Source organism: Sebastes umbrosus, chromosome 23 (genome assembly GCF_015220745.1).
Source record: "Sebastes umbrosus isolate fSebUmb1 chromosome 23, fSebUmb1.pri, whole genome shotgun sequence".
In the NCBI taxonomy this organism is placed as follows: domain Eukaryota; kingdom Metazoa; phylum Chordata; class Actinopteri; order Perciformes; family Sebastidae; genus Sebastes; species Sebastes umbrosus.
This window is the reverse complement of record NC_051291.1, coordinates 9,835,346-9,863,204: the sequence shown is the minus strand read 5'-3', so window position 1 is coordinate 9,863,204 and position 27,859 is coordinate 9,835,346. Positions and strand designations below refer to the sequence as shown.

Here is a 27,859-nt window from a genome sequence, read left to right as displayed (position 1 = left end):
CAAGTGTCCCTACCCACCCACCACGTGTAGAAAAATTAGTGTTCGTCAAGGGCTTTGGATAGGATAGATCTATATACAGTAGATCAGAAAAAAATCTAGGACATTTCTCACATCCTTAAGATATTTTTCAATTAAGTTTATTTGCTAGTTGGCGGAGAGTTGAATGACATCATTGATACCACTCGTGATATCAATCTTCTCATCTGACTCAGAGTACTTCTCAAAATGTTGAACAATCCCGTTAAAGGGTTTTTTATAGCAGCAGCAGCAGCAGCCAGGGGCGAAAAAAACTACATGTTTTTTGTGCAAAACTGCATGTGATTATCATAAAGTGGGCATGTCTGTAAAGGGGAGACTCGTGGGTACCCATAGAACCCATTTTCATTCACATATCTTGAGGTCAGAGAGTTCAAGGGACCCCTTTGAAAATGACCATGACAGTTTTCCCTGAGTAATGTCAGCCGGGATCACTGGCAATTCCACGAGTTTCAGAGTGTTTGATTATTTTTTAGGGGTGCTGAGATGAAATGTAGGTGTGCTTGAGCACCCACTAAAAAAATCACCGCTGGCATCAGTGTAAAGCGTTTTGCATTACGTGTTCTGGCACCTTATAGAACCCCTTTTGTTTAAAGTGTACCCTCTTCCTCTCCCTTCCTCTGTCTATTACTCCTGAGTGCATGAAGGAGAATAGGGCAATGTTCTCAGAGGCTGTGGTAGGAGTGAGGGATGCAAGCTGCCGGACGTCAGACTTGTATACAGACTTAATGGAGAAGGGGAGGGGGGGAGAGATTCAGCAGTGACCGAGGTCCAAACTGTAGAAAAGAAACCCTCTTGTGTTCACGACCCAGACGGCCAAAGACCAGGCCCGGATGTTGCTATCTGTCCCATCATTGTCTCCTCAAAATGTTGGCATTTCAGTTTGAATGATGGCTTTCAGTTTAGCCAAAACATTCCTAAGACACAGCGTGGAAAACACCCTCTTTTTTCCTGCGCTGATTTGTTTCCTAATCTCGCTGAGTGCAAATTAGCTGGTTGCACCGCGGGGCCTCCAGTCACATCTTTAAGGATTGATGGCAGGGGGTTACTCATAATTATGAAGATGGAGGGTTGAGAATAAAACAGCAACTGGGAGCAGCAAACAGTTATTTCAGATCCTGCACATGATTTGCTGAACTCCTCCTGGAAAGCACCTTCTTTTCCCACTTTTCCCCCTCCGCCACTCGGGAGTGAGTGGCGGTGACGGGACGTCTTTGATGTGTGACATTCGCGATAGAGGCCCGCTCCACGCTGCTGATAGCCTGACCAGAATAGCATGTGAAAACATGCGACTACGCATGAACATTTATGTCGCCTACTTTTCATGTTTGGGAACGGGTGTTTAGTCCGACGTGGGTGTAATCAGTTGATGTGAAAGCATATAGTATGCAACCATGTGACAGACAGAAGCCACTTTATCTACTCAACTGGCTAAGCTATCACTCAGCGCTGGGAGGAGTGTTCACCGCTGTTCACACCACAGCATTCCAGCCATAGCATCCTCTTCTCTACTGTCAGTAAACTCAAACAGCCAGCTTGACTCAGAGCACATGGGCAACCTGTAATCAAGCTCGGCCCCGAATCTGGCATGTAAAAAGCAAATCCTGTGTTTATATCCGAGAGAGAGAGAGGCCTCCCTCGTGGACAGGAAATACATAAAATGATGTTAAGCTTCAAACCAATCTGTGGGATTAAAGATCTTGACTATCGCCCTCCACCTCTTCTCTTTTTCTCTGTGTTTGTCTCTTGATCTGTGGCAGGCTGCCCATCTCCGGGCCCCTGTGCTCTGGTGGGTTCAGTGGACTGGTATGCAGCAGGAATCTTTGGATCAAGGTGATTTCACGCTCCTCCACGTTTTCCCAGGGCTTCGGGCGCTCTCTGTTACCTCTGTGCAGCCCGGAGTGTGTGATAGCGGCTGACATGTGTTATCATAGGACACATGCACAAACAGCAGCAGCAGGGTAAGGCTGCTTTATCTGTCTGACACCTCTGTTTCCCTCAAGTGACTGTCTGGTATGGGAGGCTTCTTTTTGCGGAGAGACCCCCTTCGGACAAAAAAGGGATTTGTCAGCCTCTCCATGATCAGACAAAGGGATAACCCCCTGACATGAAATCTCAATTTTAAGATGAATCCTCTCAAACATACACCCCCTCCTTTGAAGTAGAACTAATCTAGCTAACCTTGACATTCCCTCCGAGACAGTTCCCACTCTCACTTCACAGTCTGCTCTCATAATAGCTCCACAGTGCTCTCCTTTTTTTTTTCTCTCAATGAAACTCCATATCTCATTCAGCTCTTTGGTGGCGACTGTGAAAAGAGGTGGGGGGAGTTTGTGAAGTCGTTCCAGCGAGAAGTGGTTCAGCTCAGCTTCTGTCATTCAGACTGTAAATACACATGATCTGAAGCAGCAAATCTAGATGCGTGAAAAGTTTATTGTGCATGTTTTAGATCTTACAGCTGCACATACGGAAGTGAAATGGCCTTCAGGGATCAAACATGATAGGGAGTTAACAACTTCACCTTAGATCCTCTCTTAGAAGGACAAAACAACATGTTTTGGACTTCCCGGAGAGAAGCACTCTCTGCAGATTTACATGTCCATCCTCATACTTTCATCCTGTGGCATGCCATGCATTGCCACCATGCCAAAGGACTTCCTTTATGGAAAACTTTTTCCTGGAAAGGGACCAACATGCCGTCCACACCCTTCGCCATAAGGATGTGTGCAACATCACAATGCAGTCCCACGGATCCCAGCTCATGTCGCAGGATTATGACCTGATTAAAAGCACCAGTGGTTTCAGAGAGGCTGCTTTTAATCACACATTATTAGATAGTGAACCTGTGGTCACACTACAATAAGGGACATCTACATGCCTCTCTGTGAAGCTGTACTTTGGCACAGCCGTGCTTTAAAGGTCCCATATTGTAAAAAGTGAGATTTTCATGTCTTTTTTTATTATAAAGCAGGTTTATGTGCTGTATAAATACTGTCCATTACTGTTCTCCATTGTGCAATACACACAACCCGTATTCAGAAACTGTGCCTTTGAAACAAGTTGTCAGGATTTCTGTTACTTTGTGATGTCACAAATATACAATTGGCGACTTCAAATTAAACTCGTGAGCTCATGTTTACAACATGGGAAGTCATGTACACAATATTCTTGGCATTCAAGTGGTTAAGTCGTGAGAACAGCGCTGCTAAGCAACGGCAATATTAACGTTACTATCAGTGTCTAGAAGCCACAGAGGCTAACAATTTAGTAAGCAAGCGGGTAACATAATGCAGAAAATGAAAAGGCATAATAACAGAGGAAAAAGATGAGGCCTTTGGGAATATCAACATTTTGCTCAGACATATTATGAAATTACGAAGAAAAACAATATACGACTAAAATTACAATGTATTAACTTATTATGCACCGAAAACTGTTCTTCCATGGCCTCCGCCATTTCTGACAACGTCAACAAACACGTCACACGTGAATACCACAAGAGTGGGGCGTTCATATGGACTCTTCTCGTAAACACGGGAAACACGACCCCATTTAAAGGCACCATTTAACATGGACCCAAGCTGTTACCTAAATGTAATAAACTAAACTAAATTTAGTTGTCAGTGTTTTATTTCCTTGCTACCTAATGCTAACTTTTTGTCATCATAATTCAGCTTTTGTTCTTCATTGTTTGAATTCTTTCGTTAGTAATAAGCTATTGTATTTTTAATTTGTATTTGTCTTAATTGCATTAGTTGTATATGTGTCTGATGTGTCTACGTAACTGTGACTGCAGACGGAAAATAACTAGTAGCTAAGTCTAGTACAAAGCATCTCTTCTCCTTGTGCAAGATTAATGTTTTTTGTACGATGTCCCTGACAAATAAATGTAATAAACTAAAATAAACTAAACTGAATTTAGTTGTCAGTAGGGCTGCAACAAGACCTAACGTTTATTTTCATTGTTGATTAATCAATTAATTAATTTTCTCAACGAATCGATTAGTTGTTTGGTCTATAAAAATCAGAAAATGGTGAAAAATGTGGATCAGTGTTTCCCAAAGCCCAAGATGACGTCCTCGTTTATTTTAGTTTTTAATTATTAAAAATGAATTTAATAGTTGACAACTAGGCTAATCGATTAATCGTTGCAGATAGTTGTCAGTGTTTTATTTCCTTTGTTGGTGAGTTGCCCTAATGACTGTTTTTTCTTATTTTATTTTCTTATTATTTAACCAGCACAATCTCTTTAGGATTCATTGTAAATTTAATAAAATAAAAAACATATACTACAAAATAAATACTTGAAAAAAAAGAAGAATGAAACTAATTTAAGTTAATTTAACTGTGTTAGTTGTTGTAATGTTAATGTAATATTTTACATTTATATTATGATGATAAAGCTGCTGTTGCTGAGTATCATTATTCTCATTCTGCACAAACTAGCTGTGTCCTTTGATCTATTTAATAAGCAACCAGGTCTACCTAAATAAAAGCTCTCATAATATATGTAATTACTAGGTCCATTGTAGTTAGTACACTATATATTTCATGCAGAGGCACCATGAAAGTAGGTTGTAGTCTAAACCAGTTGTGAAGCAGATGAGGCCTACGTCATGGTCCGCGTGTCTGCCTCTTTCAAAGTATCGTTAAAACTTCTAACAAATAAGGTAAAAGAGGTGTCATTTAAGTTGATCCACAGATTCTATCCAGTGAAACATTTCTTAGAAAAGTTAAAGAGTGACATAGATGTAATTTGTTCCTTCTGCGGATCACATCCTGAAACTTGCTCTCATTTATTCTGGTCCTGTAAATTTACATGTGAATTGTGGAAAGATGTCAATAATGTTATACTTGTTACCATTTTCTCAGATTTTGAACTGTGCTATAGAAATATTATATTTGGTTGCTATGATTACAGTGACAAAGACAGTAATGCATTTTTTCTTATTAATTTAATTTTAATTCTCGCGAAGTTCCACATTCACAAGTGTAAATTTACCAAAAAAAAAGACTAATTTCTTTGTATTTAAGAAAGAAATGGAAATATATCCACCAACAATTTCTTCCTCATAAAACAAAAAAAGCAATGAAAATAATGAATGTATGCAATATCTTTAAAGTTTTTAAGTGAAATTATTGTCATACTCTCGCGTGGTCTTTTTTAGTTTTTAGTTTTTTAATTTTATGTTGGTTTTGTTTCATTTCTGTTGTCCTTTTTATGTTTGTCACAGCTCTTTGTTGTTGTTTTTGCTATGCTTCTTCTGTATGTAAATGTCTTTAATGTTTTCTGCTGTTACTATGTATACTGCCATTTTGAAATAAAAAAAAACACAAAAAAAAAAGTTTTTAGTTATGTATATCCGTATATTTTGCACATAATTTATTTTATTTTTCTTTTCTTTTGTACCATCCATTGTTATTATCATTATTATTGCATTTATTATATTTTATGTATACTTTTATACATAATTTATTTTTAAATTGTTTGAATTGTGTATTTTTGTTGATTTATATATTGCATTTGCATGATGAGGACAAATAAAGTGATTGATTTACTGATTATAATGGCACCCATACAGTAGAGATTATGTTTTTTGTCAGATATTTTGTCACTTTTATCAAGAAGGTATAGAAGAAAGGTTATTTCATTTTAACAGTTTTTTACTATTCAAATGACAAACTTATTATTTATTATTAGCCAAGTAAAATTTAGGTTATTTGAAAAAAAAGAATCTTCAATCTTGAGCATCTGTAGGCAGTATATACCTGTATGTTTACATGGAGAAATAAAAGCAAACATTTACAGTCAAATGTTCATTATTGTGCTAGTTTTAGATGATTTAAAGTCAAAATCAAGATTAAGATTAACTGTTTAATTGTCAGCAGTGTCCCTCATATTATTTTTGTCATTTTGAAATAAAAAAAATAAAAAAGTATTGTTAAAACAGTAGAGAAAGACCGGAAGCCAGGCCAACAGTTTCCTAGAAGAGCAGCAGTTAAAAAAAGAAAAGAAGGGTTTGGTGCCACAGCGGCTTTTATTTTGAAACACAACCGGATGTCGTCTTCTTCTTCGTTGCGTCCGGTTTGACTCCGAGCAAGGCGGCCGCAGCAGCAGCAGCAGAAGAAGAAGAAGAAGCAGAAACTGAGAGAGGCAGCAGGACTGGAGCTAAAAACCCAGCTCAACTCAGCCTCATGCTTCACTGTGGGCTCTTCTCCTCCTCCTGTCCAGCTGCCGACAACATTGTAACCATTATTTATCAGTTATTCGTGTCATTTAGCCAGTAAAAGAGTGTTTAAAGCCCCGAACAGTGGAGGGGAGGAGAAGGAGAAGAGGCCGTAGTCATGGAGCTCTACTGCCTGGAGACGGACCATGCAGCAGTCAGAGCTCAGCAAGACCCAAACATCCTCTATGATGACAGAGTGCTGCAAAGCTTATTAACCATTGAGGACAGGTTTTTACCTCAATGCTCTTATTTCCAGCGGGTCCAGAAGGATATTCAGCCTTATATGAGACGAATGGTTGCAGGTTGGATGCACGAGGTTTGTGGGCACTTTTAATGCATTGATAATAATAACTATAACTTCTTTATTTTGTGCATGTTGACACACATCTTTTGGGCTCATCAACTTGAGTGTTTGATCTCTTGAAGAGTTGTTGAATTGAATGAGAATGAGTCACCTAAAAGGCGTGGGAGAGTCGGAAATTCCACCACTGAAGAGCTTCAAAAAAAGACATTGCTTCATATTTATGTGGTTAAAAGCTACTAAAGTTGGTGCTTTTTGACAAATAAGTAGCTCAGGCGACAAAGGGGAAGTTAATCTTAATTTACATAATCGAAAAACTCACACTTCCCCCTTTTTCATAATTATTTTTAATTTTTTAAAATGGCTCAAGCAGCTCAAAGCAACGTGCATGTGCAGAAAAACACTTTCATTTTTGATTATAGAATTCATGTTTGCTGAGATATTCTGTGTTTTTAACAGTCGGGAAGTATTTTAGCACAACTTTTTAACATTGTGCACATGTTTTTAAAGCTGTTATGTAGTATGTTTTCATTTTTATGCATTTTTTAAAGAGGACAAGCAACAACAAGGAAGAGGAGTTGAATGGCGACGTTTTTGCTGAACGACTTCCTATTGAGCTAATTTGTTTCTGCCTTGCCTTAACTTTGCTAAAGTGATATGAAAGTTTAACCTTTAACCTAAAGAAAAACATGGAAAAATCTCATTCTTCTGCAAACCCATCTTTAACTTCTCTGCTTTAAAGCATATAAATAATCCTACTTTTTCTGTTATACTTTACATATAATCCTACTTTTTCTGTTATATTTTTCTTATTTTACATTAATAAGCTAATTTTCTGTTGCATTTTTTGTCTCATTTTCAGGTGTGTGAAGAGGAGAAGAGTAATGAAGACGTCTTCCCTTTAGCCATTAATTATTTGGACAGATTTTTAGCGGTGATGCCCACCAGAAAGAGTTATTTGCAGCTCCTGGGAGCTGTGTGCATATTCCTGGCCTCCAAGTTAAAGGACTGCAGGCTGCTATCAGCAGAAAAACTTTGCATGTACACAGACAACTCCATCACACCACGGGAACTGCTGGTAAGAATTTTTCAAAAGCCCCCATTCATTCAGGAGAACATAAAAATGCAGTGTCACATTTTGGGGATGATTTTATAATGCTGTTGGTTTCACAGGAAGTATCCCATTTTCCTTATAAGTGGAGCTGTAGCACAATACAGCCACATCCTTTCTTTGGATCCATGTGGACTGGAGAGGAGCGTGATGCCATCTAGTGCCAGTTATGCAGTATAGAAGTTGGATAACTTTCACCACATGGACTTGCTCTGTATTCCGGTTAGATATAGGAGGATTTATGATAAAGAAAAGCAGCCAAAATGCTCTTTAATCTGACCTCCACACATCTATATGAGTATTAAACAAGAGGAGTATATCTCTTTATGGCGTTTAAAGGAATACCTTTAATTCTTACTTACTAACATGCAGCTTATTAAACAAACTTTGAGCTGTTGTTTTTTTAGAGCCACCAAGTTAGAGCTTTAACTACCTTTTCTCAATTCTATAAAATATCAGAAAATTGTGAAAAATGTCCACAACTTTCAAACTTAGCCCTAGTTGATGTCTTCAAATCGCTTGTTCTGTCTGATCAACAATCCCAAAACCACAGATACTAAGTTAACAAAACAATCTGCACTCAATGCCCACATACAAGCTTGTTCTGGAGCTTTCTACTGTATCACATAGTCCTCATCAGCGAATTCATTTTGCTCACTTTTGCAATGGACCTGTCCAGTAGATGTTGAGACTTTTCATGAGTCTGAGATATTCAGTTTACCATCACAGAGCGAAGATGACAGAAAAAAAATGCCCCAAATTCTCTGGTTTCAGGCTCTCCAGTGTGAGAATTTAGGGTTTGGACTGTTTGTTGGACAAAACAAGGAATTAAAAGACAACAAATTATAAATTAAAAACAAATAATAGCCACTATATATGACATTTTACTGACAAAACAGTCAATTGAGAAAATAATTGCCCCTAAAGAAAAGCAGCAAATCCTCCCACTTGACAAGCCATAACAAGGTAATGTTTGGCATTTTACAATTTGCTTCTTATTTCAACCAAACATGCTCTCTAAACATCCTACTGTATCGCCTGCAGCTGCTGAGGGAAGTGACACTCGTCCCATTTTTAATGCTCCATATTGTCGTAAGATTCCTGGATATCCTGACAGGATGCACAGAGGAGGCCGTTATGAGCCGGTTAAAGATGCTGCATCCTTGTAATGAACAGTCTGCTGCTGCTGGATGAGAGTTTAAGGAGGTGGGGGGGGAGGTTGTGACGGGGGGCAGCTGTCCAGGAAGTGAGCACACCGACTGCAAACCTCCGCCCCGCTCATCTCAACAATCTCCATAGGGGCTAAAATAGGTTAAATGCGAGCATGTGTGTGGCAGGTTATGTACAGGAAACCCACATAAATGTGAATGATGGTTGACATTTCAGATGAGAGATAGGTGTTCGGTGACGGAGGGGGGGGGACCGTCCCTGTGGGCGTTGGGGTTTCAGTGTTTACTACGTTGGCTTTATAGGTGACACGTCAACGTGGAGCAAGTGAGGAGTTGAATTCATCAGCATTTATTCATCAGTGTGAAAAATGTCTCATTGGTACAGTCAACAGTACAGTCATCTTTTACTGCACGGTATCACTTTTTATGGATCATAACTTTTTATATACACTTCAATTAGTCTTTAAATCAGCTTTGTCTTTCTCTTACTTGGTGCTACATACTGTATATGTGTCAAATTAAAGCTAGGGTTTACCAGCGCTAGTGCGCTAGATTTAAATTATCTAACCGAAAAACCCAGCCCAGTGTTGCCAAATCTTTTCCAATGAAAGTAGCTAGCAGCACCAGCTCCAAAAATCCCTAAATCTAGAGAGAAAGTCGGCAACACTGACAGTCCGTCTAGTACAGGCCTCCTTCCAAAGCCACTCCCCAAAAATTATCAAAGTATAAACAACGAACATGGCTATTGTTAGTACTCACAGCTGTCGAGCAACGTAACCTCATACAACGGTTTGTATGATATTTTACGAAAAGTTATTCTTCATTTTTCGTGCGTTCTCCTACAAACATGTGACGCATGTGTCAATTTCCGCTCCAGTCTTTTCAAAATAAACTTCCATCTTCACAGGAAACTACTTGGTTAGGTTTAGGAACAGATCGTAGATTGGGTTGGAATAACTCCGGAAGTGGCGTTACTTAAGTACGGAAGTTGCATGACAAATAAATCGACGTTGACTTCTGGTTTCACACGGGTTACGAGCAACGGGTTACGAGCACCGGTCTCCTGGGCGAAAGTCCGGTGCTTTTTTGACCCACCCATCCAACCCGACTTCCTCCCTAAGCGGCGTTTGTCGCTCTTTATACTTCCTGGTTCACAATTACGTGTATTACATGCAAATTGACTTCGTAGGATATATACAAATCACAGTGCATTACTTTTTGTAGGTGTAGCTACGACCGGTGTATGAGAACAGCTTGAACAGCATCATTACATTCGGGCCAAATTAAATGATTGGGCGGGTTTATTACAGTCCTACGAGAGCCACAGATACAAAATGTTTTCCTTTTTTTGATTGCTGTTGGAAGGTAAAGAGAATTTCGACTAATATAATAAAAAAAATGTTTTGAAGAAGGTTACCAACCCTAACTTTAAAGGAAATACAAGCATAAAACTTTACTCATTTATGTAACAGTGATGTGTTCTTCGTGGGTAACACAGTTATTCTGAAATCATAATGAAATTACTGAGAAGTCCTCTGCATGTGGCCGACATCATGGTCTTCATTCATACTGCGAAGTGACAACAGATGACGTCATGGGGGGCCGAGAGGAGAAATAACAGGAAACTTTATTTGGGATATTGAGAAATAAGACTTTTTAACATTTTTGAATGTGTAACAGGACATTTACAAATGTTTTGTGTGTCTCCAAGACTTATGGAAACCCCGAAGGAAGCCGCTTAATTTGCTGGTGTCACTGATTATCTTGTATCTCGGGGCACAAATAAGTTCTCCATGGAGAGTTTCATTGATTCTGACAATAATAGCTCATTCTGTATCTGCTTTTCTAACCTTCTTTTGTGCTTAAATGTCTTCAGGCCTGTGTGGTTTTGACTAGTTGGAGGTCTGTACACATCTTGTATACATCTTAAAATGCAACATGCATGTGTGTTACATTAATACTTAAGTTGCATCCTCCTCCTTGCTGTTACTTACTCAAAATACTGAAGGCCAAACAGGGAAACACTGTAAAGATTGACTCAACACACAGGAAATTAAATCACGAAATGCGTACACCTTTCTCGGCGTTGCAAAAACTGTATGAAGAGTCGTCTCTGTGCTGCTGCCTGTTGCAGTGCAAACTCATTGTAGCTGTCTGAGGCTTGTGACAGGAAGGAAGGGGCTAGCTGTCTCATTGGCAGGGCAGAGCTTGTCACATGCCGGCTTTATGAACACAAAGGATGTGAGGAATGAGAAAGGCACGCAGATAATAAGATACAGCGAGGAGAGATAAAGTGAAGAAATGTTACTCTTCTTACAGAGCCATTTCCTCTGGGAATAGGGACGCACTGTGATCTTTTTTCACGGTCAATGGAGGCATGGCAGCACGCCATTTAACCCTCTGACTAGAGTAGATTCTGCCAAGAGACTATGTCACCGACTCTGAACTGATTTTTTTTGTAATCTTTTCTGTGTTTTAGGACTGGGAGCTGGTCGTGCTGGGGAAGTTGAAGTGGAACATGGCCTCGGTCATCCCAAATGATTTTATAGAGCACATCATTCGCAGGCTTCCCCTTCCCAAAGACAAGCTGGCGATGGTCCGCAAACACACGCAGACATTCATTGCCCTCTGTGCCACAGGTAACGCATCAGCCTTTTTTTCTGATTCGTTCACTCACTCGCACGCTCACTCCACCGCCTTGTGATTCCCACATCCACCAGAATATTCCCACACACACAAACATTCTCGCATCGTGAGTCATCTGTGACCTCTTTCTTCTCTCGGCATTCTCCGCTGGCTGCCTTATCCACTTTCTAGTCCCAGCCTGTAGCCGGGCTTTCTCTTCACAGCTGCTAAAAAGCTGCTTAAAGTGGTCATTTCCACATTTTGCTTGCAAAGTGTCTGGGAAAAATCCTATCAGCGCTGTATTTAGATAAACCACGTACACGGGTGGCGATTGTTTCCTGCGCTGTATGACTCGGGTATTGTTTGTTGACAGGGAAGCTTCCAGGTTTAAAAAGTCAGGGCAGTGATCTAGTGATCCTCCTCCCGTCCCGGCCTCATGTCCAAAATAAACTCTTGAGGCTCTGGAGAAGCACAAACTCAGATGTCCCCTTAGGCCTCTCCCCTAGGTGAATTTTCATAGCATTCCTTTGCCTATACTAGGAATCCCTTTTAATATTTTCATATCCTGGTTTGAAACACAACTGCAGGATCACCTAATGCACACAATATACCGCACCACTCCGGCACAAAGCTGCCTTTCATTTGCTACCTCTCTTTCAGCTAATTCAATGAAGGAAATAACACAAAGGAGTCCACTTCAGTGCATTGAAATTCCTCAAAAACACCAGTGCGGTCAGATCTGGCCAATAAGCACTTGTTTACTAGAATCTAGTTATTGGAACCATAGGCTTCCTTCAATGAGTTTCATGCCCCGTTTAGCACAGTTTTAGTGTCACACTTCTTTTTTATATTTGGGTGTGTTTCAGTGGTCGCCTCTGCTATTCATAAGCAGCTGGTTATACCCGAGCACAAAGCAGCCGCAGTGGAAAAAAAAGGAGGCCTGCTGTGGTTGTGCACTAATGTAAATGTTTGGAGTTTTATATGGAGTTGAGATGTTATTCTTATGATGGAGGAGCTCCTCCTATGGACAGCTGGGCCCTGGAGGAGAAGATGGGCGTAGTGAAGCGGGCTGCTATTCAGGGTTTAATCAAAGCTATCAGGCCACCACCACTGGTTTGCACTGGGCTAAGACTATGTGCTGGGTTGGACTTAACGATTGTATGTGCCAAGTCTCTGCCTTTTTTAAGGTTGGTCATGCCCATGTGCTGAGACCGGAAGAAGCCTGTGTGTTGTAATAGCTCCGAGAGAAACTCCTAAAAATAAAGGGCGTGTTGGTCCTAACTTTCCAGACTCCACTTGGGGAAATCGGCAAAGTAAATTAAATCTTAAAAGCATATGTTGATGATGTGCAAGTTCCTACAAAAGGAAACAATCCAGTAAGAGTTGGGTTACACTCATAGACTCTATAGATTGACGATGCGTCTCCACTTCCTCCCGCTGTACATAACTGAAGCCAAAGTATCCTGGATACAGGAGCTGCCATCTTGTTTAGCGCAGTAGTAATCAGGGGGGTATCGAGGTCCCGCCATAGACCGTATATAAGAAGTGGACAGGGTTATAATGAACTTTTCATCGACTAAAAACACGCTATGAAAAGGTTGTAAGACGAAAACATTGACAACTCCCAGAACGAACAACGCTGTGCTAGTGACCTTTCAATCACAAGGTAGCAACACCCTACCCAGCTTTATTGTTTATTTGACCCTAAATGGGACTATAATTTACTAAATGAACATCATGCTGTATTGAAGAAGACTTGAAACTAGCGATTGAGACCATAAACTCATGTTTAGAATGTTTACTGAGGTAATAAATCAAGTGAGAAGTTGGCTCATTTTCTCATAGACTTCTATACAATCAGACTTCTTTTTACAACCAGAGGAGTCGCCCCCTGCTGGCTGTTAGAAAGAATGCAAGTTTAAGGCACTTCAGCATTGGCTTCACTTCTCATACTCCAGAGTTACTCAAGCTATTCAACTGTCCAACAAAACAAAGGAGTTCGTTTGAAGCAGTTTGCAACACGTACTGTATGACCTTGGAATTTCTCTGCTGCATCAAACCATAAATGAGCTCCTCAGACTCCACTTTGTTCGACAGCTCATGACGTGTACATTAAATACTCACCAACAGCTATAAATAAATAAATAGATTAAGCTGATTTCTTCGGTCAACTGGAAAAAAAAATATCACTGTCACAACATCTATTTATTCCTGACACTCCTATGTGTTTGACAGACCGGTCACCTGTCAAACACCAAACACATTCATGAAACATGATGTCAACCATAGAAATGGGGTCAAACCACGCCCCTTCTCTTAGCTCAGGAGTTCCTCTGAAAAAGTTTCTCTCAGTAGCTTTGTGATTAAAGAGGAACTTTTAGACTCGTGGTCAGATAAGATACTTACAGGTTTTCCCATGAAATGAAAATAACCGAAGCGAGAGAAGAAGGTTTCATTCACAGCCACATCATGAGCAGCTCCAGCTCAGTACTTGCGTAGGTGGACTCTCCTCTTCCGCCTCCTCCATCCAGGCCTGTTGTCGCTTAAGCCTTCAGACTCAATATGTACCAGAGGGAGTCGAACCTGGACCTCATTGCGTAGCGAGTAGGAGGATTCCTACTCTGCTTTTCTAATCAGAGCTTCAGTTTCTATGAAGGAAACCACGCAGGTTACGCCGCGCAGCGACGCCTGTTGAAATTCACACTGTGGGAAAGTCGAGTTCAGCTGCGGAGCATGCATATTGGGGGATGATTCAGATGTTTGCACCTCTCTTTCATCTCTCACACTTCCTCTTCTCTTTGTGTCGCAGCTACAAAATGTGATTTCCGCACGTCACTGTGGCCTGAAGCTGCTGCTTGACTAATTGCACATTAATCCTCTCTCTTCGCCAGATGACCGCCTTGCCATGAACCCTCCTTCCATGATCGCCACTGGCAGCATGGGAGCCGCCGTCTGTGGCCTGCAGCTGGACCACAGTGACCAGAGGCTGAGTCGAGACAACCTGACAGACCTGCTGGCCAAGATCACCAACACAGAGGTGGTGAGTACCACAGTGAAGGAAATGTATACCTGCCAGAGTAGTTTTAGTGCTACACAACTATGCATTGTTAATAATAATCATTGCAACATCTCACGACAGCAGCATAAAAGGCCCTTTAGTAAACAACAGTGATGACTTTAGTACTGGCAGATTGAAGCTATTTACTTTTCATGGAGAGAGCGAGGGAGAGCGGGCTCTTGGCTGTGGAGCCAGACTGCTGCTATAAAGAGCAGCGGCAGAGGGAATGTCTTCTTAAAACTCAGAGCCCACATTCTTGTGGTAGGACACATGCAATTTCTCTGCATGGCTCCCACTTTAGCTGCGTGCCCCTCCTGGTGGAGGAATATGTTCGTAATGAAGTCGAGGAGCGTCTTTCCCAGAGCATAAATCAGTATGCAGATGCTGTGTTACAAATACAGTGGGAGTCAATGGGCCTCCATTGACTTTAATGTAATATATAAATCATATTAAGTCATAACTTGCCATCATTAGTAACTTTTGCACAGTTTGCAATAATAAGCATTTTGAAATTTGTATGGATTTTCTGCTGTATGCAGATGCTGTGTTATATATACAATGGGAGTCAATGGGCCTCCATTGACTTTATTGTAATGTATGAGAACTGTACTTGCCATCATAAGGAGCTTTTGTGCAGTTTATCGGTTTGCAATAATACGCATTTCTAAATTTTTATGGAGTTTGTACATTATACAGTTGCCGTGTATAAAAATGGGTGGGAATGAATGGGCCTCCATTGACTTTGATGTAATATATAAGTCAGAATATATCATACACTGTACTTGCCATCATAATGAGCCTTTGTACAGTTGATCAGTTTTTTCAACCCTGAGCATTTGGAAATTTGAATGGAGTTTCTGCTGTATGCAGATGCTGTGTTGTATATACAACAGGCGTCAATGGGCCTCCATTGACTTCAATGCAATATTTAAGTCATAAACTTTACTTGCCATCATAATGAGCTTTTTACAGTTTATCAGCTTGCAATAACAAGCATTTTGAAATTTGTATGGAGTTTCTGCTGTATGCAGACGATGTTTTAAATATGCAATGGGAGTCAATGGACCTCCATTGACTTTAATGTAATATATAAGTCATAAACTGTACTTAAGGAGCTTTTGTACAGTTTATCAGTGTGCCCTAATAGGCATTTTGAAATTTGTATGGAGTTTGTACATTATAAAGTTACTGAGTAGAAAAATACAGTGGGAGTGAATGGGCTTGCATTGACTTTAATGTAATATATGTCATAATAAGTTATAAACTATAAAAGACATCATAATGAGATTATCTACAGTTGATCAGTGTGCACGAATAAGCATTTTGTGGGCTGTATACGCTGGCTGAGATTTAAACACGATGGATCTCTATGGCGATTTGGAATGAATATTAATAACTCAAAGTATAATATCATTAAGAAAACTCACAGCAGACATAAAGAATTATGCCCATTTTAAATGAATTTGACATATGAATCGTTTTTTGCTGATTTACAGCAATCACAATATCTTAAAAAAAATAATACCCCCCAGTGTGTGCTTTGATCGTCACAGTGAGTCATTGTTAAAACAGAACCAGTCCAGAAGCGTAGAAATCCAAAAAGGCCGCAGCCAATGGGCCACGGGAACAACACGGTTTGCCTCTTAGCTTGTGGTTACGTTACCACGGCGACCAGGGCCCCGCAAAACCCAGCCGTCACAACAGGCGCTCCGACTGCAGCCCATCGGGTTCCAATTATCCGTACATTTCAAAGGAATGTTGGCCTCTTTGCGAGCCTCGGTTCATTCTTTTTAAGAGTCCTGCAGCCGGCTCAGTGAGCCAGACCTCCCACATCTTCCACACAGACCTGCAGACGGACAGACCGAGGATCCCCTTTCACTGGAGAAGTTGTCCAAAAACATCCGGTCCCACTGTCCTATATTCTGTTTTACACCCAAACTCAGAGGTTCAGGGTGCAGTAGGTCAAAGCCATTTCCTCTAGACCTCCACATGGGACTGACCGCGATGTAAACCCAAAGGGGGGGGGTGGAGGAAGGGGGTCCAGATCTGCTTATCTGTTCCCTGATAGACCACAGAGGTCCTGCACATTCCCCCCTGTATTCAGGCCTCGTGTCAGAGAGGAATCTTGTGCCCACCGTGTAGCTCGCTGCAGTGGGTTGTTGGTATTGGAGCGTGCTGGTACCCATTGTTCTGGTCATGATGCAGACAGGACCACCTACCTCAACACACATAATTCCCTGCTGGTATGCCGTGCATGTGACCAAAGCTGTTAAACAACTCGCACATCAAATGTGATAAAATGCCTGATTTTTGCACGCTAGTGTCTGTACAGGTGTACAGATTAAACCCTCTATTCATTGCATGTTTTATTATAGTAGTAGATGTGTATCATGTAGAGAGAAACTGAGAAAACAAGTTGAAAGTGCTGATCGAATTTATGTCTGTAGTTTACCATAACAATATTTTGCGGCATTTTTGGCGTTGGGATAAAAATCACTTTACTGTACATGTAAGAAGACTAATTATAGATATATTTATTATATTTTTTTGCTCTATTTTTTTGCATAAATAGCAAAACAATATTTTTTACAACCTTGAGCTGTTCTATTATAATATTTTCACTAAATATTTTACACATTTTTATAGGCACCTGTTAAATAACGCTCCTAACTTGCGCTAAATTTTGGCGAGGAAAAACTGGCATTGCCATTTTCAAAGGGGTCCCTTGACCTCTGACCTCAAGATATGTGAATGAAAATGGGTTCTATGGGTACCCACGAGTCTCCCCTTTACAGACATGACACTTTATGATAATCACATGCAGTTTGGGGCAAGTCATAGTCAAGTCAGCACACTGACACACTGGCAGCTGTTGTGCTGCTGTTTGGCTGCAGTTTGCCATGTTATGATTTGAGCACATTTTGAATGCTAAATGCAGTACCTGTGAGGGTTTCTGGACAATATTTGTCATCATTTTGTGTTGTTAATTGATTTCCAGTAATAAATATATACATACATTTGCACAAAGCAAGCATATTTGCCCACTCCCATGTTGATAAGAGTATTAAATACTTGACAAATCTCCCTTTTAAGGTACATTTTGAACAGATAAAAAATGTGCGATTAATTTGAGATTAATCACGATAAAATATTTTAATAGATTGACAGCCCTAGTTAAAAGCATTTCAACAGTAGCAAAGGTGTAACATGAAGTGTGTGTATGTGTAACAGCGTCTGACCCTTTTTGTTCCAGGACTGTTTGAGGGCGTGCCAGGAGCAAATCGAGCGTGTGCTGGCCTCCAGCCTGCAGCAGGGCCGGCAGTACCGGCAGGAGACCGGCGTCCGAGCAGGAAACAAGGCGAGGGAGCAACAAGACCAGTCCAGCACCCCCACAGATGTACGTGATGTCAACTTATGAACTCCCATCACCACATGACTCACACACCACCACCACCACTCACGCCTGTTTACCAATGAACTAACGGGGTTGCCCGGAGAGCTGCCAGTATCGACGTCAAGGCGCCACATGAGTGATGGTGACAAATCTATGAACTTTTAGAAAATAAGAAATTTCTAGTTTTTCTCCTTTTTTTGCCCCATTCATACCCGGTTGGGTTCACCTTTTATACGGGCCACATGTAATCAAACAAGCTATTTAAATAAGCAAAAAAACTTGATAGTGCCTTCGGTTTCCCTGAATGGAAACCTGAATATATTTTCATACTTGAAAAAAAAAAAAATTATATGAAATATACATATTTCTTTTGATACAACCTAGTATAAAAATAAATACATAATGTATATTTAGCTAGCATTTAGTTACTCTTTTATCCTCGTTAGTGAGCAGTTATCAATTCACAGTTTTATTGGGTTTTCCTCACCTGTGCAGGAGAACTATAATTAAAATGTTGATACAGTACGTGGCATTTAGATATCCAGTCAGAGGATCGCTACTGTAGCTAGCTGCTCTCTCTCTCTTATCCATTAAATACTGTGCACCTGTAGCACTGCTTACTATTTATGCTGAAAAGTGCTGGCCGGGAGTGGGCTGGGCCTGCTCACAGAGGACGGACCTGAGGGGCTTTGAGGTGTGGAGCAGTGGCTACTGTTAGAGGTTAACACAGAGGACAAGGTCAGTTATTAAGGTCTTGATTACACTGCCAAATCCACAGACCAGTACAGTATGCTATAGGACGACATGTATCATAATTCAACGAGGCTACATTATTATTCTGTTCTTGGTCTAGCTCCTAGAGAAGTAGGTGGTTTGCAGGTGATTTGAGCCTCAGCTAGGTGATGTTACTAGAGGAAAAGGCAAGTTTGGTTTTAGAGGAAATGGATGCAAGTCGAAGGTTTTCTTGTGAGATGGTTTTTGGAAAAAGAAACGCATGTGTAAAGTGCTGGATTTGATGAATGATAGCGAGACGGCGAGGAAGTTAACTTAAGCTATGTAATGTTTCTGCAGTTGCACCATACGGAGGAAGAATGTCCGATCAGAGGAGGATCAGATTAGTTGTGCTGCAGTTTTTCGGTAACACTTCATTTTACAGGTCTGCAAATGTCATGGTAATTAGGTGATAATTAGCAAGTAACCTATTTGAAATTTGTTTGAAATTACTCCAATATTTACCTCAAAAAATATTGAAAATTACTTTACTATAAACATACATTTCCAGGAAAAGAATACAAAGTGAATTGATATGCTTTATTTCCATGTCTGCTGATAAATGGATAATAATTAGCAAATAACTCCTCCCTGAATCATGACATTAAATACCTGGTTGTGTAGACAATAAGTCACACAATGGGGAGATTTGTGCCTGATCAGAAGTGTCTTCTATTAATTTTGGTTTTCCAGCTCCAATGGAGAGCAGCACACAGGCCCTATTTTAACCATTATATGCTATTTTAGCATATAATTCATCTAATTTTCGATAAATATTGGGATAATTTGGCAGTAATTCCAAAGAAATTTCAAATTATTTGCTAATTATCACCTGGTTACCATGAAATTTGCAGACCTGTAATATGAAGTGTTACCAGTTTTTCTCCTGTTATCAATTTCACCATTAACTTTTTATTGAGAGTGGGCGACTCGGAACAATATTGATGCACTTTTAAAAACACACTCCTTAAGAATGGTAAGGGGATGGTGGTTGAGGAGAGTTCAGTGGGTTTGTTAGGGTTTTTTTTCTTTTAAGTTATTTTTTTTCTGGGCTGGATTCCCACGGGGTAACGCACATTGTCTTGAAAGCTACGCCCCGACAGGTGAGTAGACGTAGGATAATCTGTGTTATAGTAATAGAATATAAACTAAGGAAAGCCAAGTCACTTGTAGACTTTGATTCAGTGCGTTTATTTAACCTTACTTGAATTTTTGTTAATTCATAGCCAAAACCTTCCATAGTTCTTTTAAAGAGTTACACGCATACTGTGTTCTAAATATTCTCGTTCATGTTTTTGCTCTTTTTGTATGTAAACTGCTCCCTGAACTGAAGTTTTCTCCATTCTAGACAGGTAGCGGTTTACATGGTTTTGACTGTATATACTGTACAACTTTCCCACGAGCAGAAATGCTAAAAAAGTCCTCATTACATTTTAGAACAGTTTCTAAATTGTATTCATGCATGTTCTGTTGTGCAAAAAGCCAAATGTTTTCCCAAAAAAAAAGTGCTTTAAACAGAAATCTTTTGTATGCTTTTAAAGGTTTTATGTATAATTTGAAAGAGATAATTCCAAAGTGAGAAAACTAGATTATACACATCATTCTCTTGCTGCTATGAAGCTTTTCTTTTCTAGTCTTACACAAAGATGCCTTATCGTGATTCACTTGTGTGCTGCTATATTATGAAATGTTGTATATGTAACAAGTCTTCTTTGCTTTTCTTGTTGTATGTGTACTGGAGGGAACGTAACACAGTTTGGTGCGGGACTGGAAGTACTTGTTTTTGCCGATCTCTTTTTTTTTTTTGATTAGCATGTTTTTATTGTTTCATTTGTATCTTTATATTCTACCATATTCTTGCTGCTTCTTTGTAATGTTTGTGTACCTCAGGTTAATTTGGACGGATAGAGCGAGAGCCCATCTCGCATTACCTCATCAAACTTCACACACACATGTTGTTTTCACTCTGAATTTGTTGGACGGGTTTCACTTTCTTTTTTTTTTTTCTGTCTGGATGAGAAGAAGGACGATTATTCTTCTTCTTTAAATCAAAAAAATTGTCTGCCGCCAGATTCCACTGAGCAGTTATAAGTGCCTATACTTTAAAATAGGTTATTTCATATATCTAAGTAAAAAAAAAAAACAGCCTATACTGTTTATTATACATGTGTTGGAAAGACAAAAAAATATTTTCTTTGGAATTTCATTGGCATGTTTAGATCGGTTCATTGGAATTAAGTGGAATATTGTTTATTTTTTGAGGTACCCATTTAGTCAAAGTTTAAACCACGGGAATGTTTTATCATTGTTCAGTGTGGTTGTTTATCCAAACTCCTCTCCCACTATCCCCATGTGCAACCACACAGTGTACCTCAATTTCTCCTCAATAAATTGGCTAAAATCATGTGACTGGTTTATTTGCCTTCCTCTGTAGATACTGACCCATCTGCAGAAATAATACTTCTGTTCCTTTAGTAAGATCTTACCTTTCTGTTGCCACTAGAGGGCGACTAAACCACTGAAAACATAGACAAGTGGGTAAAAGAACAAACGTTGATGCCCCTCAAAATGTAATATAAATCAGTACACAGGCCTGCATCTGAAAAACCAAGTTATTTTTTTTATTTAGTATTACTTTACATTCGACTTATAATATAAATATCTAAAAAAATTGATATGTCTTTACAAATACTTGCAAATTGAGTGGAAATAAGACTAAGAATTACAGCATTATTTTTACTTTACTATTTCTTTTTACTAGAATGTGTCCAAGTGTTAGACACCATTGAATATGAGGGACACTTTTGACAATTAAACAGTTAATCTTAATCTTAATTTTGACTTTAAATCATCTAAAACTAGCACAATAATGAACATGTGACTGTAAATGTTTGCTCTTATTTCACCATGTAAACATACAGGTAAATACTCCCCACAGATGCTTAACATTGCAGATTCATTTTTCAAATAACCTAAATTTTACTTGGCCAATAATAAATAATAAATTTGTCATTTGAATAGTAAAAAACTAAAATAACTTTTCTTCCCGTCCTTTTTGATAAGTGACAAAATATCTGACAAAAAACATAATCTGTACTGTATGGGTGCAATAATAATCAGTAAATCATTCACTTTATTTGTCCTCATCATGCAAATACAATATATAAATCAACAAAAATACACAATTCAAACAATTTAAAAATAAATGATGTACAGAAGTATACATCAAATATAATAAATGTAAATAAATTTATTTTTCTTAAAATGTTTTGTTGCATCAGTGTCGACTGCGATAAATTGTAACGGACTGAGCGCCTCCTTATCCCTATACATATACATACATAGATGCTTTGACTTTTCAAATACATATGTGATTGTGTACAATCATCTCTTTGAGTATATTAGGTGCTATGTATACTGTGTGTTAGGGATCTAAATCTGGTGTTTAGTTATTGTGACCAATGTGTGCTGATTTATTGTTGGTTTTGTCGGTGTTTGTGTTTAAAAGCATAATAAAAATATTGTGGGAACTCCTGTAAAAAAAAAAATATATATATATAATAAATGCAATAATAATGAAAATAACGGATGGTACAAAAGTAAAAAAAAGAAAATAAATTATGTGCAAAATATACGGATATACGTAACTAAAAACTTGTTTTGTACGTAACAAAAAAATATATGATGATGACCCCTAGAGCTACTATGGAACAGTGAAGTCTTATTATTATTTATTTATTTATGCATTTCTTTTTTTGTTTCTTGAATTATTTTCTACCCCCTCTTTTACTTTTGTTATGATATTATTTTTTTTATAATTTAAATTATCTTTCCTATCCAATTGTGCCCTGTATGTTAGAAGTATTGAGTTTAGATTACAGATTACAGATTAGATTAGATCAACTCTGCAATGCGATGTGTTTTGCGTCATGACGCAGGACGGTTACGTCACACAACTGCGGCTGAACCAACCAGGAAGTGCTTAGAACGACAGAGCACTGAAAATGTTTACATTCAGTTTAACGCTCGTACGACAGTAAGTTGATTATTTAAAGGTTTAATTCTGCTTTTATATCCTCAGAGGACATTAACGTGAATGAACTGATAATGTGACGTTATTCTACAGACACAGTTTGTCCTGTCAGTGTTGTAATTAAGCATGTTAAGAGGTAACAGAGACAGGAGTTCAGTAACTTAGCAACACGTGTAGCTAGCTAACTACATTGTGTTCTTAGACAGCTGTATATTGAAGATAGAAATACTAGCTGTGTCACAATGCTATGGTTAAGCTAACTCAATGACATTGCTATATGTTTTTCCCACAGTGGAGAAACACAGTACAACAGGGACAAGCTGCTGCAAGGTATGTTGTTAAAGTCTGAATCATATTTGACTCCAATCTCACCTGTGAAAAGCAGGTCACAGCACTTTGTAACATCTGTTTTGAGAAGTGCTATATAAACACATTTATAATATATTATTATTATTATAATAGACTTGATTAATACTTATTCAAACACTGTCTGTGCTTTAGGTCAAGGTGTGGACACACCCTTGTCAGAAACAGGTGTGCAGCAGGGTGAGGCTGTGGGAAAATACCTCAGAGACATACCATTCAACAATGTGTTTGCGAGTAACCTACAAAGAGCTGTACAGGTAAGCCAGACTCATTAATTTTTAATTAATGGGGCATTAACAGTCTCTTCTGCGGCATATTCACTTTTTTAATAGTCGTGTATCACAGCTGTTACCCTGCATTATATTCAGGTTTAACAGTTTTCTTCATTTCCTTGTATTTTTATATCTGGTATATTGTTTTGTACTTTGCACTACTAACTGTTTTTACTGCTTTTTTACTAACATGTTTTGCACTATGGAACTGTGCTATCTAAGTTACTGTCTATCATGTTCCTTCATTATCATGAACACAGGCACTGTACTTTGTGTTGAGACAATCCCACATACACTTTCTTGCTGGAAATGCTCACTAGAACAGGGGTTCTCAAATTTTTGGGGGCCCCTTACAGGGGAGATCATTTTCCAAGGACCCCCTCTTAATTGTAACACAGATTAAGCATATGCTTACTACCATTTGTACTCTTACAGTGACTCAATATACAATGACAATGAGTCTCCTCTGTGCCGAAAGAGGAGATTTATCTTATGAGTGACAATGCGAAGGCACATTCTACTGCAGTTTGCACAATGCATATTTGACTTTCAATGAGCAACAGCAGAGATATATCTTAAATTTTATCTTCCATTGTATTTTATTGTATTTTTTTAATCTAGTTTAAAGTAGTTGGTATGTACATTTGTATAGAGATTTGTAAATACAGTGTTTTTCGTACCTACCTTGTGCACTAAAGCATCAAATGTGCATTAATCCGCTGGCGAATATAGTCCCCAACAAATGCACTACTTGCTCCTGTTTGCTATAAACCACCGTGCCCTGCTGTTTTATTATTAATCCTTTTATAAAAGTGACACGTATATATATATATGTTAATCATTTTTAAAGATTTACATATTCAGTAGTAATGAATGGGTTTGTGGCTGAGAGTCACACACAGTCTTGTCATGAGATTTGTTGGCAGTAACAAAAAAATAGAGAGAATAGCCTAATGGCAGGCACATGTTTTAAAAGATGTATCCACAGTTTTGACATTTTTTATGGATGTTTTTGAGGAGGTTTACTTACATGATGACAGCTAGACATCTTATACAGGGTATGGCCATGTATGGTAGTGATATTCATATTGTGTTGGTGGAACTTCTCATATGGTTTGGTGCAATTTCCTGGGAATAATTGTTTCAACACCATTGTGCAACAGGCATACATCAGTGACCTTTGTAATTGAGTGATTCCAGACCAAACCTCACATATTTGCCCTTTAGTTAAATGTCAACATCTTAACCAATCCCTGTGTGATAATTTGCCTCCTTATGTCTCAACAGTACATGCCCTAAAAGCATCTTAAGGCTACAATGACCTTAGCCCATAACACTGAACAAGACGCAAAAGAAGTTCTGTGATTGGACCTGAGCAGTGACACTTATTGTAAATTGTCCAACAGTGTCACAGATTGACCTTCAGATCTCCTTTTTTTCATCTATAAACACATATGGCAATCTGTTGAGCCATAAATATCTGTAGCTTGTTTATTTCCTATCAGGAACAATTCATAATTCATAATAATTCTGTCAAACCAGTAAAATGTTAATATTGTTTTCTCCTGATTGTGAAGGAAACTGGAAAAACAGGATGCTTGTAAAGAACTTCCAGATATGAAATAGTTGTGTGAACATTCATGTCTCTGTGGTCTTTGACTCACTGACGCTGACAGTGTATTAATGCCTTTTTAGTTTGTCCATGACAGATTCTTTTGGCGCTTACAAATGTATTGAGTCAGTAATTTCCAGATTACATTTCCTCCGTCAGACAGCTGTAATAATTCGGAGGAACAACACTCACTGTTCTGGCACGGAGATGGTTTTGGAGCCGTTACTCAGAGAGAGGGTGAGATCTGTTGTCTTTATACACGTCCAAATATTAAAGCTTCAAATGTAGTGCTACAGCAGTTTCTTTTCTGAGCTCTAAGTTGTGATTGTGTTGCTAATGCAGGGTTTTGGCGTTGCTGAAGGACATCCCAAAGATGATCTGAAGAACATGGCCAACGCTGCTGGCCAGTCATGTCGTGACTACACCCCTCCAGGAGGAGAGACTTTAGACCAGGTGAGTCAGATACAATCAGGATTCATCATTTGGAAACTGATACGACACTGTTAAAAAGTTGAAAACAGTCACTTTGAAACTCAAGGTCAAGAGAGTATTGCTTGTGCAATGGCGCCATGTAGTGCCCATTTTGAATATTGCATTTAAAACCCAGTTTCTGGACAGATAACTGGCAATGTAGTTGACTTTTTTTAATATTGTTTACAAAGGGTAATGTGGAAAACCCTGAAGCTAATTCATGCAAATAAGATGATCTGGGTAACTTGATATTTAACTACTCTTCCTAAATACATGGACTGATTTTTCCATGATTATTTCTTCTATGCTGTTGAAATACACGACTGCATGCCGTCACTGTTCAATGACCGTCAATAATGTCGACCTCATGAAATGACAGCCCTAGAAAATGGTATAAAATGCTCATGATAATCTTCCAGAGCCCTGGGTAATGTCTTCAGATATCTTGTTTTGTCCAAAAAAACCACAAAGATATTTCATTTATAATGATAAAAAACAAAAAAAACATCACATTAAAGAAGCTGCAACCAGAAGATTTTGGGCACTTTTGCTTGAAAACTTCCTTAAAACAATCAATTATTTAAATAGTTGCTGGTTTATTTTTTTGTAGATCAGCTAACAAATAAATTGACTTATCATTTCAGCTTTATTTTTTGATATACAGTCTGTACAAGGACAAAAGGATTAAAAGAAAGCCGTAGCTGGCAGATAGCAAAAAGCTGCTCAAACAGCGACCGTTTTGACCCTCGGTCATTGGCTGACAGTCGATTCACTCTCAAACCTGCTCTGGTTCACTGTCACCTTGCTTCCAGGTGAAGCTGCGATTCAAAAAATTCCTCAAAGTCCTTTTCAAACAAATGTTGGATGAGCGCGGCTGGTCCGGACCAGATGCCTCTGCAGGAGCATCAGAAGCCGGAGGCGCTGCGAACGGGCCTGCAGCTGCCGCCTCGGGCATCGCTCCCGTTGGCTCGGCTGAAGATGGTCTCCAGGGAGTGTCGGTCCACGCTCTGGTCGTGAGCCACGGCGCTTACATCCGTGTAGCCGTCAAGCACCTCGTAGAGGACTTACAGAGCTCTCTGCCTGCAGGGGTGAAGATGTCCCAGCTGTTTTCACCCTGTCCAAACACTGGCATCAGTCGCTTCATTATCACCCTGAGCCAGTCTGAGTCCCGCCCCGTCCTCTCTGCTGCTCGCTGCGTCTTTACCAACAGGAAGGATCACCTGGAAAACCTCACAGCTGCTCAATAGTGTAAAAGGGAAAGAAATGGGTGGCGTATGCGTACTTGTACACAGTCTCTGACTGGAACAATCATGAACACTAAAGGGGAAATAAGCTCAAAGTTACCCCTGGTAACTGAATACAGCAATGCACATAGTAAATTATGTTTTCAATAGCGTTTTACTGTGGATCAATAGTCAAAAATAAGTGTACAGTTTCATCATTCTCCCAACTGTAGGCCAGTGAGGACTTGTCATACTGCATTTTTAATATTGTAAACTTGATTGCCTCTTTTATCGTGTTATACCAAAGTCAGAACTATTTATTGTAGTATTGAACGTTGTCAGTACGTGTGTCTCGTGTGATGCTGCTCATTCTACTTGTGCAATACAACATGACAACACTGAATCTTTGTTGAGTTTTTTACATACATATACTGTAGATAGCAGAAAATAATACAGGATTACACATATCACAAAATGCTGTGAAACTACATCTATGACATCCGTCCGACTCCTCGGTTTTCAATATGGTTTTTTTCTTTCTATTTTTGGTGTCTCTTTTTAATCTCCAGCCGTCATGACCTCAATATTTCAAACACAACGTGATCTATTTATGTTAATACTGCGAGGTAAAATCTAAAAACGGTAGACGTCCCATTGAACATAAATGCACTTCTGATACATAACAGAATATAACAGGAAATAGTGGAAGGAAAGCTGTCTCTAGATCGAGATTTCATGGTATTTATCAGTGGTGGAGTAAGCATTCAGATCTTTTACTTAAGTAAAAGTAGCAATAGTACAGTGTAAAAATACTCTGTTACAAGTAAAAGACATGCATTCAAAATCTTACTCGAGTAAAGCCCATTGATGCCAAAAATATACTGCCTGCCCTCGCTTTAATACGTTATATATTGTTGGTTTAATATGTAACAATATGACGTGTATTACGACAATTTGACGTTTCACGGAAGGTTGTGAGGTCAGTAACTTCCTGTAATCTCCTATTCCCCAAAATGTTGAACTATTCCGTTAACAGGTCAAAGGTTAATGGGTGACAAATTTAACTGTTAGAGTAAAAATGGCACCGGGTGTATTTTTAGAGTGAAGTGACTCATGTACCTGTTTGCTAATTAAGCGGAGGAGATGTGAAAGAGCAGGATATTCAGCTAATGAGTGGAACTGCTGAGTAA

At 39.1% G+C, this 27,859-nt stretch overlaps 2 protein-coding genes across 2 annotated transcripts; both read left to right on the top strand.

The window, feature by feature from the left end:
• The first annotated feature begins 6,116 nt into the window (after window positions 1-6,116).
• Window positions 6,117-19,159, top strand: LOC119483084 (G1/S-specific cyclin-D2-like). The gene is made up of 5 exons (XM_037761115.1): window positions 6,117-6,579; window positions 7,427-7,642; window positions 11,324-11,483; window positions 14,361-14,509; window positions 17,781-19,159. The coding sequence occupies exons 1-5, from the start codon at window positions 6,382-6,384 to the stop codon at window positions 17,943-17,945; spliced, it is 888 nt and encodes a 295-aa protein (XP_037617043.1). The 5' UTR covers window positions 6,117-6,381; the 3' UTR covers window positions 17,946-19,159.
• A 3,449-nt stretch (window positions 19,160-22,608) lies between these two features.
• On the top strand, window positions 22,609-27,705 carry tigarb (TP53 induced glycolysis regulatory phosphatase b). The gene is made up of 6 exons (XM_037760640.1): window positions 22,609-22,728; window positions 23,018-23,055; window positions 23,227-23,348; window positions 25,135-25,212; window positions 25,318-25,428; window positions 26,259-27,705. The coding sequence occupies exons 1-6, from the start codon at window positions 22,697-22,699 to the stop codon at window positions 26,691-26,693; spliced, it is 816 nt and encodes a 271-aa protein (XP_037616568.1). The 5' UTR covers window positions 22,609-22,696; the 3' UTR covers window positions 26,694-27,705.
• The last annotated feature ends 154 nt before the right edge of the window (window positions 27,706-27,859 follow it).